The sequence below is a fragment of the Pantherophis guttatus genome, chromosome 9 (genome assembly GCF_059756535.1).
Source record: "Pantherophis guttatus breed Tessera chromosome 9, ASM5975653v1, whole genome shotgun sequence".
In the NCBI taxonomy this organism is placed as follows: Eukaryota; Metazoa; Chordata; class Lepidosauria; order Squamata; family Colubridae; genus Pantherophis; species Pantherophis guttatus.
The window spans coordinates 7867935-7881730 of record NC_142071.1 but is presented as its reverse complement, the minus strand read 5'-3'; the positions used below and the strand labels follow the sequence as shown (position 1 = coordinate 7881730).

Below are 13796 nucleotides of genomic sequence, written 5' to 3'. Positions count from 1 at the left end.
TGCTCGAGTAGGGGTTGGATTAGAAGATCTTAAAGTCCCTTCCAACTCTGTTATCCTGTCCTTCTGTTATTCTATTGTTATTCTTTTGTTTAAACAGGCCGGGCTGGCTTAGAAAATGAATTTTAATTGGGTGTTTGTAGTTTTTTAATATAAGGGCCAAAGTTTAATATATTTTAAATTGTTTTTAAATTTTATGGGTATATGTTTGTTTTAATATGGCTGTACACTACCCTGAGTCCTTCGGGAGAAGGGTGGTATAAAAATTTAATCAACATCATCATCATCATCATCATCATCATCATCATCATCATCACCATCATCCGTGCATCACCAGGTATTGCAATGTCAATGAACCATACTTTTTTTCTTTTCAACTATTGTTATGTCAGGTGTGTTACTGACAGGCACTTGGTCCACAACACACCTGACATAACAATAGTTGAAAAGAAAAAAGTATGGTTCATTGACATTGCAATACCTGGTGATGCACGGATTGAAGATAAGCAGCAAGAAAAAAATCACAAAGTACCGGGACTTGCAAATTGAAGTTGAGCGACTGTGGAAAAAGAAATTGTGTGTTGTCCCGATTGTAATTGGAGCCCTTGGAGCAATACCCAAAGGGCTACCCCGCTATTTAGAAATTCTAAATTTGCCGGACTTGAACATTTTGACTCTACAAAAAACCACCTTACTCGGAACAGCTTACATCCTCCGACGATGCCTTAACAGTTCCTAGGTCCTTGGTTAGGACTCGAGCTGCTGAGCTATTAACCAGCCTCAAAGGCTGTGAATCTCACTAAAGATTAAATAATAATAATAATAATAATAATAATAATAATAATAAATTCTATTGTGTTCAATCATTTCAATTATTCCTCTACCCCATAGAAACAGTGTCTGCTCAAAGTGGATTTTTTTATATACGTATATTTTCCTTCAGTAATGCCTGTTGGGAGGGCATTGAATATTAAAATTAAAGATAAAGCTCTTCTAAATTTTGGAATCTTTATATGGCTAAGACATCTAGATGGTTGGAGAAGACGTGCAGTGGCTCAAGAAAGTGTTTCTGGATAGAACTGAAAAGTCTGCTTACCTCTTCCTGTACACTTTCTGGCAAGATGCACAATCTAGCCTAAATGGTTTTTAATGGGATTTTTAAATTTTATAGACTTGGGGTTTTAAATTGGGAGGCCGATTGATTTAATCTCTTTCAATTATCTTAACTTTTGTATTGTATGTATTTTAATTTTGGCTGTTCACCGCCCTGAGTCCCTTTTGGGAGAAGGGCGGTATACAAATTAAATTAAAATAAAATAAATAAATAAATAAATAAATAAATCTGAACCCTACTTATCTTCTTTGCCTGTAACATCACCTCCTATATACAAAGAAGACATGGACTTTGAAGCTCCTCTAGACAGATCTGATTTAGCTCCCTACTGTGTCTACTGGCTGGCAGCAGCTCTTCTTGATTTCAAACAAAGTCTTTCTTATTTCTGTACATGTCTTCGATTAAACCTTAGTAATTTGAATGAAAGAAACTGTCTTTGTTTTAACTACAAGAGAAGTAATAATATTTACACTCTTAATAAAACAAGTAAATGATAAGACACTATCTTACTTCAAGCCGTCGCATGCACTGATGACTGCAGTTGAGTCAGCATCATTCTGGATATGTCCATGATAATAGCAGTGATCCTGCATGGAGGCAAGAGATGCTGGTTAAAGCTTTGTTTGTAGTGTGACTTGATGAGCAGAAGTGCAGTTCCAATGTATTCCACAACATCAATGAAAAAATGACTAACAGGGCAACTAGTCCAGAATGTTTCTCTTGAGGGGGAACCTGCTTAGTATTGATTGTTCAAAACAGGGGTGGGTTCTACTTACCTTTACTACCAGTTCGCAGTGGGGCCCCGCGCACATACGCACTCGCGCATGTGTGCACTCTTCTGCACATGCGCAGAAGCTTCTGCACATGCGCAGAAGCGTTTTGATGACGTCAGGGTCTGTGGGTGGAGCCTCCCGCTGGTTTTACTACCGGTTCTATAGAACCATAGGAACTGGGGGAAACCCACCACTGGTTCAAAATGAACATAGGATAAGATAATCACAAGTTTCCATTAAAGGAAGTCACACTGCAGAGGGAGTTCCATTGATAGTAAAATGCTAAGAACTTTTGGGCAGACAATCAACAAAGAAATTAAAAAAAAAGTTATGTTCAAATAACAAGCTTTTTTCTCCACCAACTTTCTCTTTTTGGAAGTCAACTCCAGTGCTGCACCACAGGATTTGCCGAATAAACTCTCAAACTATGTTCTAAAATCTTATAACAATGTAGGAAAAAATCCATATTTAGTAATGATACCAATTAATTGTTATTTCCTTGAGCCCACGTAATGAAAGCTTTCAGAAACATACATCAGAAATATAAATACACAATACCAAAAAAGATGCCTATATAACAGGAAAGACTCCATCTGGTGGTTGAATTTTGATCATTTACATCTTCTGGAAGCAGAACCAATACAGATATCAAAATCAGCAGATTTCTGTTACACATTAACTAGGAACAGTTTGTATGACCTTGGAATAGAGTATTAATCTTTATCAAGAGTAGATAATTTTTGGAGACAGAGGATGCATTTTTTATCAATTTGGTTGGAAGCAGGGGTGAAATCCAGCAGGTTCTGGAGAATCTAATTTAATTTCAACAAAGAAATTAAAAAAAAGTTATGTTCAAATAACAAGCTCTTTTCTCCACCAACCTTCTCTTTTTGGAGGTCAACTCTAGTGCTGCACCACAGGATTTGCCGAATAAACTCTCAAACTATGTTCTAAAATCTTATAATAATGTAGGAAAAATTCCATATTTACTAATGATACCAATTAATTTCCTTGAGCCCATGCAATTAAAGCTTTTGGAAACATACATCAGAAATATAAATATACAATACCAAAAAAGATGCCTATATAACAGGAAAGACTCCATCTGGTGGTTGAATTTTGATCATTTACATCTTCTGGAAGCAGAACCAATATAGATATCAAAATCAGCAGATTTCTGTTACACATTAACTAGGAACAGTTTGTATGACCTTGGAATAGAGTATTAATCTTTATCAAGAGTAGATAATTTTTGGAGACAGAGGATGCATTTTTTATCAATTTGGTTGGAAGCAGGGGTGAAATCCAGCAGGTTCTGGAGAATCTAATTTAATTTCAACAAAGAAATTAAAAAAAAAGTTATGTTCAAATAACAAGCTCTTTTCTCCACCAACCTTCTCTTTTTGGAGGTCAACTCTAGTGCTGCACCACAGGATTTGCTGAATAAACTCTCAAACTATGTTCTAAAATCTTATAACAATGTAGGAAAAATTCCATATTTACTAATGATACCAATTAATTGTTATTTCTTTGAGCCCACATAATGAAAGCTTTCGGAAACATACATCAGAAATATAAATACACAATACCAAAAAAGATGTCTCTATAACATGAAAGATTCCATCTGGTGGTTGAATTTTGATCACTAACATCTTCTGGAAGCAGAACCAATATAGATATCAAAATCAGCAGATTTCTGTTACACATTAACAGTTTGTATGACCTTGGAATATACTAAGTCAAGAGTAGATAATTTTTGGAGACAGAGGATGCATTTTTTATCAATTTGGTCGGAAGCAGGGGTGAAATCCAGCAGGTTCTGGAGAACTGGTAGCGGAAATTTTGAGTAGTTCAGAGAACCGGCAAATACCACCTCTGGCTGGCCCCAGAGTGAGGTGGGAATGGAGATTTTGCAATATCCTTCCCCTGGAGTGGGATGGGAATGGAGATTTTGCAGTATCCTTCCCTGCCATGCCCATCAAGCCACGCCCACCAAGCCACGCCCACAGAACCGGTAGTAAAAAAAAATGGATTTCATCACTGGTAGGAAGCATGTTAGTGCTGTGATATTGTAACACTTTCTGGCTGCTTTTAGTGAGAGAGAAATATAAAGATTTCTATATTCTGTACAAGCAAAGTAAACCCCTCTCACTTTTGGTGTTCCAAACAGATGACTTTGCAGCTATTTTTGTAATCTGGTTTAAAAAGCAAAGTACATCCTATCAACCTGATGCTCTCATAACAAACCTGTTTGTGGGGCTCACTCCCCAAAATGTTTGTTTTTAATCAGTAGCAAGGAATTGATGGATTGAAATATACGTCCTACTAATTCAATAGGTGGAACAGACTGGGTTTTAACAACCCACACATGCTTACACAAAATATGCTCAATATAAGACACTTCATGCATAAATAGCCCTTCTTGTTTGAATAGCCTGGTCTGGTATATACATATTTGGAATATTATGCACGAATATTCTTTCCATTTACTTCATAAAAGTAAGACACTCTGAATATTACCTCAACCTGAGGGTTTGTTGTAATTTCTCTGCCATCAGGGGAATAATGAGTCTCGCTGTAATCTTTGGAAAAAAGTTGTCTGGAAAAAATGCAAAGAAGTCATTATTTACACCAGGAATCAAGTAGGAACAGAGATAATTGCATAATAAGTCTATTACAGAGGTGGGTTTCAGTGGGTTCTGACCAGTTCTGGAGAACCGGTAGCGGAAATTTTGAGTAGTTCAGAGAACCGGTAAATACCACCTCTGACTGGCCCCGCCCCCATCTATTCTCTGCCTCCTGAGTCCCAGCTGATCAGGAGGAAATGGGGATTTTGCAGTAACCTTCCCCTGCCATGCCCATCAAGCCACACCCACAGAACCGGTAGTAAAAAAAATTGAAACCCACAACTGGTCTAAACTACAATATAATGGTATTTTAGAGATATTGTTTGGTATCAAATGAAGGGAGCAGGTATTTCAATCTCATGAGGATGGCTATTTAAGAGGAATGGAGCCCATACTAGATTCACCTTAAGCAAAAAGCCTGTAGTACAGTGGACTAAAGCACTGTTATTAACAGATTAACATCTGCTGCTTGCAATTACTGCAAGTTCAAATCTCACCAGGCTCAAGGTTGACTCAGCCTTCCATCCTTTCAAAGGTAGGTGAAATGAAGACGTGGATTGTGGGGGCAATAAGATGACTTTGTATAAATATACAAAAGTATGAAGGCTATTGCTTAACGCATTGTAAGCCGCCCTGAGTCTCCGGAGAAGGGCGGCATATAAAGTAAAGAAAAAAAAAAAAGAGAGAGAGAGAGAGAGAGAGAGAGAGAGAGAGAGAGAGAGAGAGAGAGAGAGAGAGAGAGAGATTTGCAGCAAGAAAGGTGTGCAATTCTCTTCATCAATGCTCAGAGGTGGTGTGATTGACCAGGATAAGACATTTTGTATTGCTTTGATTCTTCTGATCTATGCAACAATCAGATGAAGCTGCTAGGTCTACAAAGGAGACCAGTGTAACTCCCTTTACCTAATAGTAAAGGGATTCATATTGCTTCAGGAAGAAATCAAGGGAAGGGATGCCTTGAATCTTTATTCAGAAACATCTCTCTTGAAATGCTAAGCCAATACTATAGATTCACTTTCTACTCCTGGTGTCACATTGATGCAGTTCTCTTGGCATTGCCTTCTATGTTTCCAGTCTAGGCATAGCCCTGGTATTCCTTGCTAGTCTCCCACCTCTAGTTCTGCTTTCCTTCAAAGTCCAAACATCCAGATGCTACCCTTGAAATTCCACACAACCTTCATAATTAAACATTTTAATTTGCCAAACAAGGTAATCCGATTATTATTTCTGTTGGATTATGTCCAAGAATATACACTTTTCACATTGTCTTTAAAACGTTAAGGGAACTTCTGAGTTAACTTACTTATTTTTTTCTAGGTTAAGGACCACTGGTTCTCCATTCACTTTAAATTCATATTTCATGGTATCTTCATATTTGGTCTGAAATGCAAAGAGTGCGGTGTTTATTTTTTTAAAAAAATAAACGTGTATTCGCTTAACTAGTCTACACCTGTGTCAAATGGAAACCCGTAGTCAATTCATTTATTAGATTTGGAGTATTTCATCTGGTGTTCGAAAGGCACTGTAAAACCTTCTTAAATTAAATTAAACTTTCTTGCATAAGTTCAAGATCTCCTTCTCTTATTTAACATCTTGGTGAATGAGGTTTGGATGGGACAGAGAGACTGACTTGAAAGTCATCCAGTGATGGTCTTGAATCTGGTTCTTAGTCCTAACCTTGAGCTATAACCACTACACCAGTGGTGGGTTCCTCCCGGTTCCGCCCGGTTCCGCCAAGCCAGTAGCAGTGACGATATGACGTCACCAAGCCAATTCTTCATTTTCATGAGATATTAGAGCTGTGTAAGTTTCACTCAAACTACGTCAAGTGCAAATCTTGATATAAGTGTACATGGACTTTTCTGCAATTTGACATATTGGTGAAATGGACTTTCAGAATTTTACAGTCTTATGAGACTTATCAGATGTCATCCTTACTTGGAGCTCTCTCTAGAAAACTCTCTATGCAAATATTATGCAAAATATTAAGATCTCTAAGGTTTGAAATAGGATCAGATCCAACCTAAAATTGAAATAGGTGATAGGTTCCTATTACAACCCCTCTCCCATCATCACTTTTCATAGTCTATGAATTCTGACAAATATGTGACTTTGTAATAATTTCCCTTTACAAAACACAACAATAAATAAACTTTAAAATGAACAATAAAAATGGTTGGAATTTCATGGAAATTTGTTTGAAGAACCTAATGGCAAAATTTTGAAAATAGTAGAGTTTAACTCTAACTTTGCTTCACATGCATCTTGAGCAAAATCTAGGGTCATATTCATCAATGAATAACTTGATGAAATTAAGAATTTTTTCTTACCTTTTCCTCACGCCGCTCAATTCTTCTTTTGGGCAATGTAGGGACTTTTTGTGGATACACTACTTCATAATCTTTAACTTTCCCAGATTCCAGGATTGTAGAGCTCCCTTCATTGGAAGGAAGGAAGGAAGGAAGGAAGGAAGGAAGGAAGGAAGGAAGGAAGGAAGGAAGGAAGGAAGGAAGGAAAGATTCACTTGCTATGTTATTCTACTACTTTAAAATCTACTGTGTAATTTGTTATTCAGTTATCAATGGAGAGAGTGAAATCCTTTTCTAGTGGAACACAGTACAGAAATCTAAGGGCTTTTTGGTGCATATGAAATTTGCTAAATGGTGTTTGATAGTTGGGAAACTAACTGGAGTCAATGCTTTAGGAAGATCCAAAAGAAAAATTTTGAGCAGCAAAGTAAATAAATAAATAAATGCCATCCACTGTCCAGGTTTGTGTGTTGAGTGATGAGTGCTAAAGGATGGATGAGAAATCAGAAATCACAATAATCTGATTCACACAATTCAATAAACCAAACTATATTAGGATTAGCATATATACATTAATCAGAGAGTTAGGCACACGTAGCTTGTTATGCAAATACAGCTTATTAGCAATTCCTTTCAGTTGAACTTCTTTGTCATTGCGATCCTAATAGTTTCACTAACTTTCTTTCATTTTCAAAAATATCTATGGAGAGTCCATAGCATCATCGTTACCACTGGGGCACCTAAGAACATGTCCATAATCAGATTCAGTGATTTCAGACTTAGATCAAGAGTCAAAGAATTTATGGTTGGTTACTGTGTGGACATTCAATGGTCATCTACTATTTGCTTCTTAACATATTTTGTAAATGTTGTGGACCACAGCACCAAGCCTTGACTTACAATGACAATTAGGACCAGAATTTCTACCATTAGATCTTTTGCGGGGAGAAGGTTGGAGACAGAAGCTGGGAAGGCTGCAAAATGGCAGGCACATAACCTTCAGACATCACAACTGTCAGTTGTGGTGTCTGAAGGTTATGTGGCTGCCAGTTGCCAAGCACCCACATTTTGATTATATGACCTTGGGGTTGCTGTGAAGATCATTATTTTTTGCAGTGCCACTATAACATTGAACAGTCACTATGTTATAAATAGTTGTATGTCAAGGACTACTTGTATGTGATCTGCACTCAGAGGTGGGTTTCAGCAGGTTCTGACCAGTTCTGGAGAACCAGTAGCGGAAATTTTGAGTAGTTCGGAGAACCGGTAGTAAAAATTCTGACTGGCCACTCCCCCATCTATTCTCTGCCTCCCAAGTCCCAGCTGATCGGGAAGAAATGGGGATTTTGCAGTAACCTTCTCCTGGAGTGGGGTGGGAATGGAGGTTTTACAGTATCCTTCCCCTGCCATGCCCACCAAGCCATGCCCACTAAGCCATGCCACACCACCGAGCCACACCCACAAAACCGGTAGTAAAAAATTTTGAAACCCACCACTGTCTGCACTGATATCCCCAACACTAAGGAGGACAGGACTTCTTTAAAAACTTGAAATCCCAGAACTACAGACTATACTGGGAAGCTAGGAAACTATCCCTGAAGAAAGTTGTGGAAAACCACTTCCATTCTGTAGCCAAGCATGGTAATACAATCATTTGTCAATCACCATGTAATTACCAGCAGCTGATTCAACTCAGGATTCCTTGTCATACAGTAGATGTTGTAACTGGGAGACTGACAAAGAGATGTATATATTTATTTTTTAATCCAGTATTTCTAGCATGTTGTGCATATCTAATTAATACCCTCGCTACAAAAAAAAAAGTGCCAAAATAAAATGCTTATAGTTGTAAATGGAAATAAACCAATAAACTAAAATATCAATAGCCACAGAGTATGGGGAAAAACTGTTGTAGAATACTGACAGAAATCAGACAATATTTATTGTCTGCTTCAAGGCAAAATCGAGAGAGCAAAGGAGAGAGAGGGGCAGAAGGAAATTTCTTAAAGTAGAGAGTGACTGAAATCTAAATACAACTAGCACTTGACCTTGGAAATGTATCTTCTGAGACTGATGGAAATCTTTTAACCTTAAGGTAACCCTAGGCAGAAGTTTAAACCTTCCTCATACTTTTACGTACCTGCCCATTTGTACCTGATATTCCAAGAAACATGGGAGAGGTTCAACTCCACCTACTAGAAAGAAAAGTTACTATTCCCTCCTGCTTAGAGCACAGAAAAAGCAGCATTTCTCCTTCTGTCTCCCTTTCTTGTTTATGTTTTCTCCATCAATTACTCTTCTAATTTTGGAAGCTTCCCACTTGGTAAGGGCAACCCCATTTTTCCTTACTCTACTCTACCCAACTTTTTTTTTTAATTTGATTTATATGCCGCCCTTCTCCGGAGACTCAGGGCGGCTTACAATGCGTTAAGCAATAGCCTTCATTCTTTTGTATGTTTTATACAAAGTCAGCTTATTCCCCCCGCAAACTGGGTCCTCATTTCACCTACCTTAGAAAGGATGGAAGGCTGAGTCAACCTTGAGCTTGGAGAGATTCGAACCAGCAGAAATTGCAGGCAGCTGTGTTAATTACAGGGTGCACTAAACCCCTGTACTATCAAGGCTCTTTTACTTTTGACCCTTAATTGTGTTTGGGCAACCGTTTAAGGCAATTGAATATTGTTGTTTGTAATCATATGTGGGAAAGGCTTGGGAGACAGCAGGAAGAGTCTGGTTAACTGGCATGTAAAAGATATCTCAGCTCACAGAAGGAAGAAGAAGAACAAAGGAAGCATATCAGGAACCCTCCCAAGTTTTTTGGAGAGCAAAAAGAAAGGAGGGAAGAAACATTTTAAGATAATTTAGAATCTTACATTAAGGAAAGTTGTCTCCCATTAGCTTGAGTACAGTTTGAAGATTCTCTGAAGATTACAAGAATAACACTAGCTGTGGTTTATGCAAGCTTAATTATATGATGTCTAACTGACACAGTGAAAAAAAATTAAAACTAAAGAAACTTCCTGAATTTTCTACTTGTTTTGAGGATCTTAGATCTTTTCTTTTTCAAGATCTGTTTGCTGATTGACAAAGTTTAAGCAATTACAAAAAGACAACCTATGTAAATTCATAACAAATGCAATCTTCGAGTGTTCTTTTGGTAGGTCTGTAGAAACTGAAGTGGAGCAAATTTTGGCTAAGCATCAAAAGAAAACCATAGAAATTTGTGGGGTGCCATAGACTTTTATCAGTAAGAATCTGAATAATTATCTGAATAATAATAATAATAATCTGAAACCAAAGAGAACATCTTACCTTGATATGGAAAAACTGCTAAGCATATAGTTACCAAGAGAGCTTGGAACATTTTGGACTCTGGATCGGACTGGCGGACAAGGAATCTCTTTCTGCTTCCAAGCCAACCTGAGCTCTTCTCCTGTTGACTGTGAGAAGCAAGTAATGAGTCCTTCAGCTTCATTCATGCCCTTATATGCAAAGGTGTTTGCTAAAGGATTTGCCCAAATTCTAAGTTGTAACAATATTACTGGAGGGCAGTTTTCCAACTGGCTTAGTGCTTGCCACTCCAACAATGACATCTGGAAAGCTTCTTTGAAGGCGTCCCTCAAAGCAAAAGCCAAAAGGAGAGGATTACATGCTCACAGCATTGCCTTCCCTGGCTCACATGTTAACACAACTAAATTTGGGGCCTCTTAATGGGAGCATTGGGGTTTTAAATGCCAAGAGTTGATTTTTATAATATCCAGTGAGTAAGAGGCACTTTTTGAATAATCTAGCATCCTTTCAATATTTAGTGCTGGTTGCTAATCAGGAAGCTCAATGAGCTGACTTGTAGTCTCTGAAAAATGATGTTATTGTGGGAAAGACTGAATCCATGTCAATGCATTTACCTAAGGGATCCCTGACTTCACTTTATGCCATAATAGATCTTTCCATTTTTAGGAGACCCTGGAGCCTTTGTATAACATCTGCACCAGTCCTCTATTATCTAAAACAAAAGATGTATGTCTTCATGGTGCAAATTTCAGTGGGCAGACTATGCATCCAAAGTGAAAACTGTCAGCAGGATGGCTTGCCTTCAGAAGCTGTAGGTCCCACAGCACTGGGGGGAGGGGGGGGTTTAAGAAAATATTGGGCAACCTTTCTCTCCAGAATGGTATAAGATCACTTGCTTGGACAGGGTGTTGGAGTAGAAGATGCCCAAGGTCTGGACAAATATAAAGAAATGGTTAGAAAAGATAACCGATCAAACAATAGAAAGAAAACCAGAAACATTTCTACTAGGAATATTTACGAGAACATATACCAAAGAAATAAAATATCTGATTTTATACATCATAACAGCGGCTCGAATAACATACGCACAAAAATGGAAACAGGAAGAAACACCAACAGATGAAGAAGTGATAAAAAAAGTTTTAGAATGTGCTGAGATGGACAAATTAACAAAAGAAATTAAAGAAAAAGAAGAGACAGATTACTATACAATTTGGAACAAATGGTATGAATGGCTTGAGAGCGGAAATAAAGAACAACAGAAATAGGGGGGAATATAAAATGTAAAATATGTATGCAACAAATATATATGTGTATATTTGTATATATTAGCTAATTGTTTTAAGGAAAAAAAGTTAAGCATTAATGGGTTTTTCAGGCATCTGAAACAAATGCATAGAAATGTATAAAATTAAGGCTATTAGGATTAAAAAATATATTGTAATCAATCAAAAAGGGGACAATGAAGAAAATGAAACAATATGAGAGACATGGTGGAGGGGAAATCACAGTGGAAAGCAGACACAAAGAAACACTTGTTAAAAAGAGGATATATTTATATGTTGTATGTTGTGTGTTTGTCATAATGTGTAGTAATAAAACAATAAAACTTTTTTTAAAAAAGACTTTTGCAATGAACTTTCTGGAAGTGAGAACTTGGTTCTATTTTAGAATGAAGAGATTAAAAAATACAAAATTCCAAGATTGAGGTCATTTTTCATAGCTGCTACACAACTGGACAATATCAATCCCTGCAATTAATGAGCTATAATCATGAATTTCTATTATTTATTAGAAAAATTATATTTTTTATTTTTTATCCTTTTTGCTTGTGATTTTTATGTTATATTTGCTGGTCAATTATTATCTATTCTCTTATGCCATTAGTTATTAGGAACTAAATCAAATGATCTTGTCTTGGTCAAAAAAAAGAAACAGAAAGAGAAAACTCATCAATATAATTTAAGAAAATTGTTGCATAAAAGCCGTACAAGAATTTCTATTAATCCCTTACATTAATATACCATCTTTTCTCCATGGATCTCAAAATAGAATACATGGATCACCCTTCATTTTATCCTCACAGCACCAATCTTGTGAGTTACGCTAGGCTGAGAAAGGTAAGTGTCCAAAGTCATCCAGTGAGGTGCATGGTAACTGGAAACTTAAACATGGGTATCCTGAACCCAATCCAACATCTTAATCTATATCCATGATTGCGAACCTATGGCACGCGTGCCACAGGTGGCACGCATAGCCATATCGGTGGGCACGTGAGCTCAGGTCTGGTGCACATGCACGTGCTGGCCAGCTGATTTTTGGGCCTTCTGGGCCCACTGGAAGTACGGGGGAGGCTGTTTTAACCCTCCCCAGGCTCCTAGAAAGCCTCTGGAGCCTGGAGAGAGAGAAAAACGGGCCATCGCGTGGCAGGAGCGGGAGGGGGGGATGCGCGTACCTGTGCAGGGGTGGGGTACATGAAATTATGAGTGTGGGCATGCACACATGCGATCTCCCCGCTGCAGTTTCCCTGCTCCTGACACATGATGGCAAAAGGTTAGCCATCACTGATCTATATCATACTGGCACTTCAAAAATAGCAAAATAATTTTTTTTTTAATGAATTGGAAATCTAGGCTAGACTCAAGAGATTTGCAAATGGTTCAAAGCATTCTTCCTTGTTTCACCGTAGCTGCCAAGTTTCCGAAAGATGCCCTAATTAATTCATGAGCCATGATCCAAACTTCAAAGGAAATATAGTCATTTATTAGGAGCAACATTCCGGCAATACTGGGATGCAGTTAGGACTGATCTTACGTAGATTTACGTTCCCCTATGACCCTGTCTCTCCCCTCCTCTCTGGCTATGTCATAAATCACAGTAGCCTTAAAAAAAAACACCTGAGTGGAGACCACCAGAGAAGTAAATATTTTCTCCAAGGAACTAATACAGTGATGGGATTCAGCCAGTTTGCACCATTTCGGGAGAACCGGTTGTTAAATTTCTGAGCAATTTGGTGAACTGGTTTTTGGAAGAAATCATTAGGGTAGAGAACCGGTTGTTAAATTAATTAAATCCCACCATTGAACTAATATCACTTTTACCCTGTTCACCATCTGATAGAAACTTCACTTCAGGTCAAGGAAAAATTAAAAATGTTTGTGTGGGCACAGATGTTGAAAGTTGCTGACCAAAAGCTCTCCTGAGTCACAGCACCAACAGACAGAAGGCTTCTGTGAGTTCCCTCCTGGACAAGAGGATGATACTTTACTGTACTTGAGAAGAAATGGCTCTGTGCCAAACCATAATATTCCATAACTGGCAGCAGTCATTTCAAACACACTTATAGCATTGTTGCATTATGATTAAAGTCTTAATTTTCTTGGAATGTAGGCATCAAAGAAAGAAGGGCCAGATTAAAGTCTTTGGAACTATGACCTGTTCCTGGAGAGCTCTGAATATCAGCATTGTCCAAAATGTACAGTTCCCATAATACAATTATAGACATATTTCCAGGCACAAATAACTGAAAACAATCATAGAAGATAGAATAATACTGTCAGAAGGGACCTTTGAGGTCTTCTAGTCCAACCCCATGGCAGGAGATCCTATACCATTCCAGAAAAAAATGTCTGTCCAGTCTCTCCTTGGAAACCTCCAGTGATGGAGCACTCACTTCCAGAGGCAA

General features: G+C 37.8%; 1 protein-coding gene across 1 annotated transcript in view; it reads right to left on the bottom strand.

The window, feature by feature from the left end:
- The window catches only part of LOC148112466 (zinc metalloproteinase-disintegrin-like NaMP), a 37440-nt gene extending 27145 nt beyond the window's left edge, over positions 1-10295 (bottom strand). Inside the window, exons 1-5 of the mRNA XM_087875910.1 lie at positions 10133-10295; positions 6842-6948; positions 5815-5891; positions 4405-4483; positions 1622-1698 (exon numbers count right to left, since the gene is read on the bottom strand). Coding sequence (XP_087732036.1) covers positions 1622-1698; positions 4405-4483; positions 5815-5891; positions 6842-6948; positions 10133-10295 — 503 coding nt within the window. The remainder of the gene's footprint in view (positions 1-1621; positions 1699-4404; positions 4484-5814; positions 5892-6841; positions 6949-10132) is intronic.
- Between the last annotated feature and the right edge of the window lie 3501 nt (positions 10296-13796).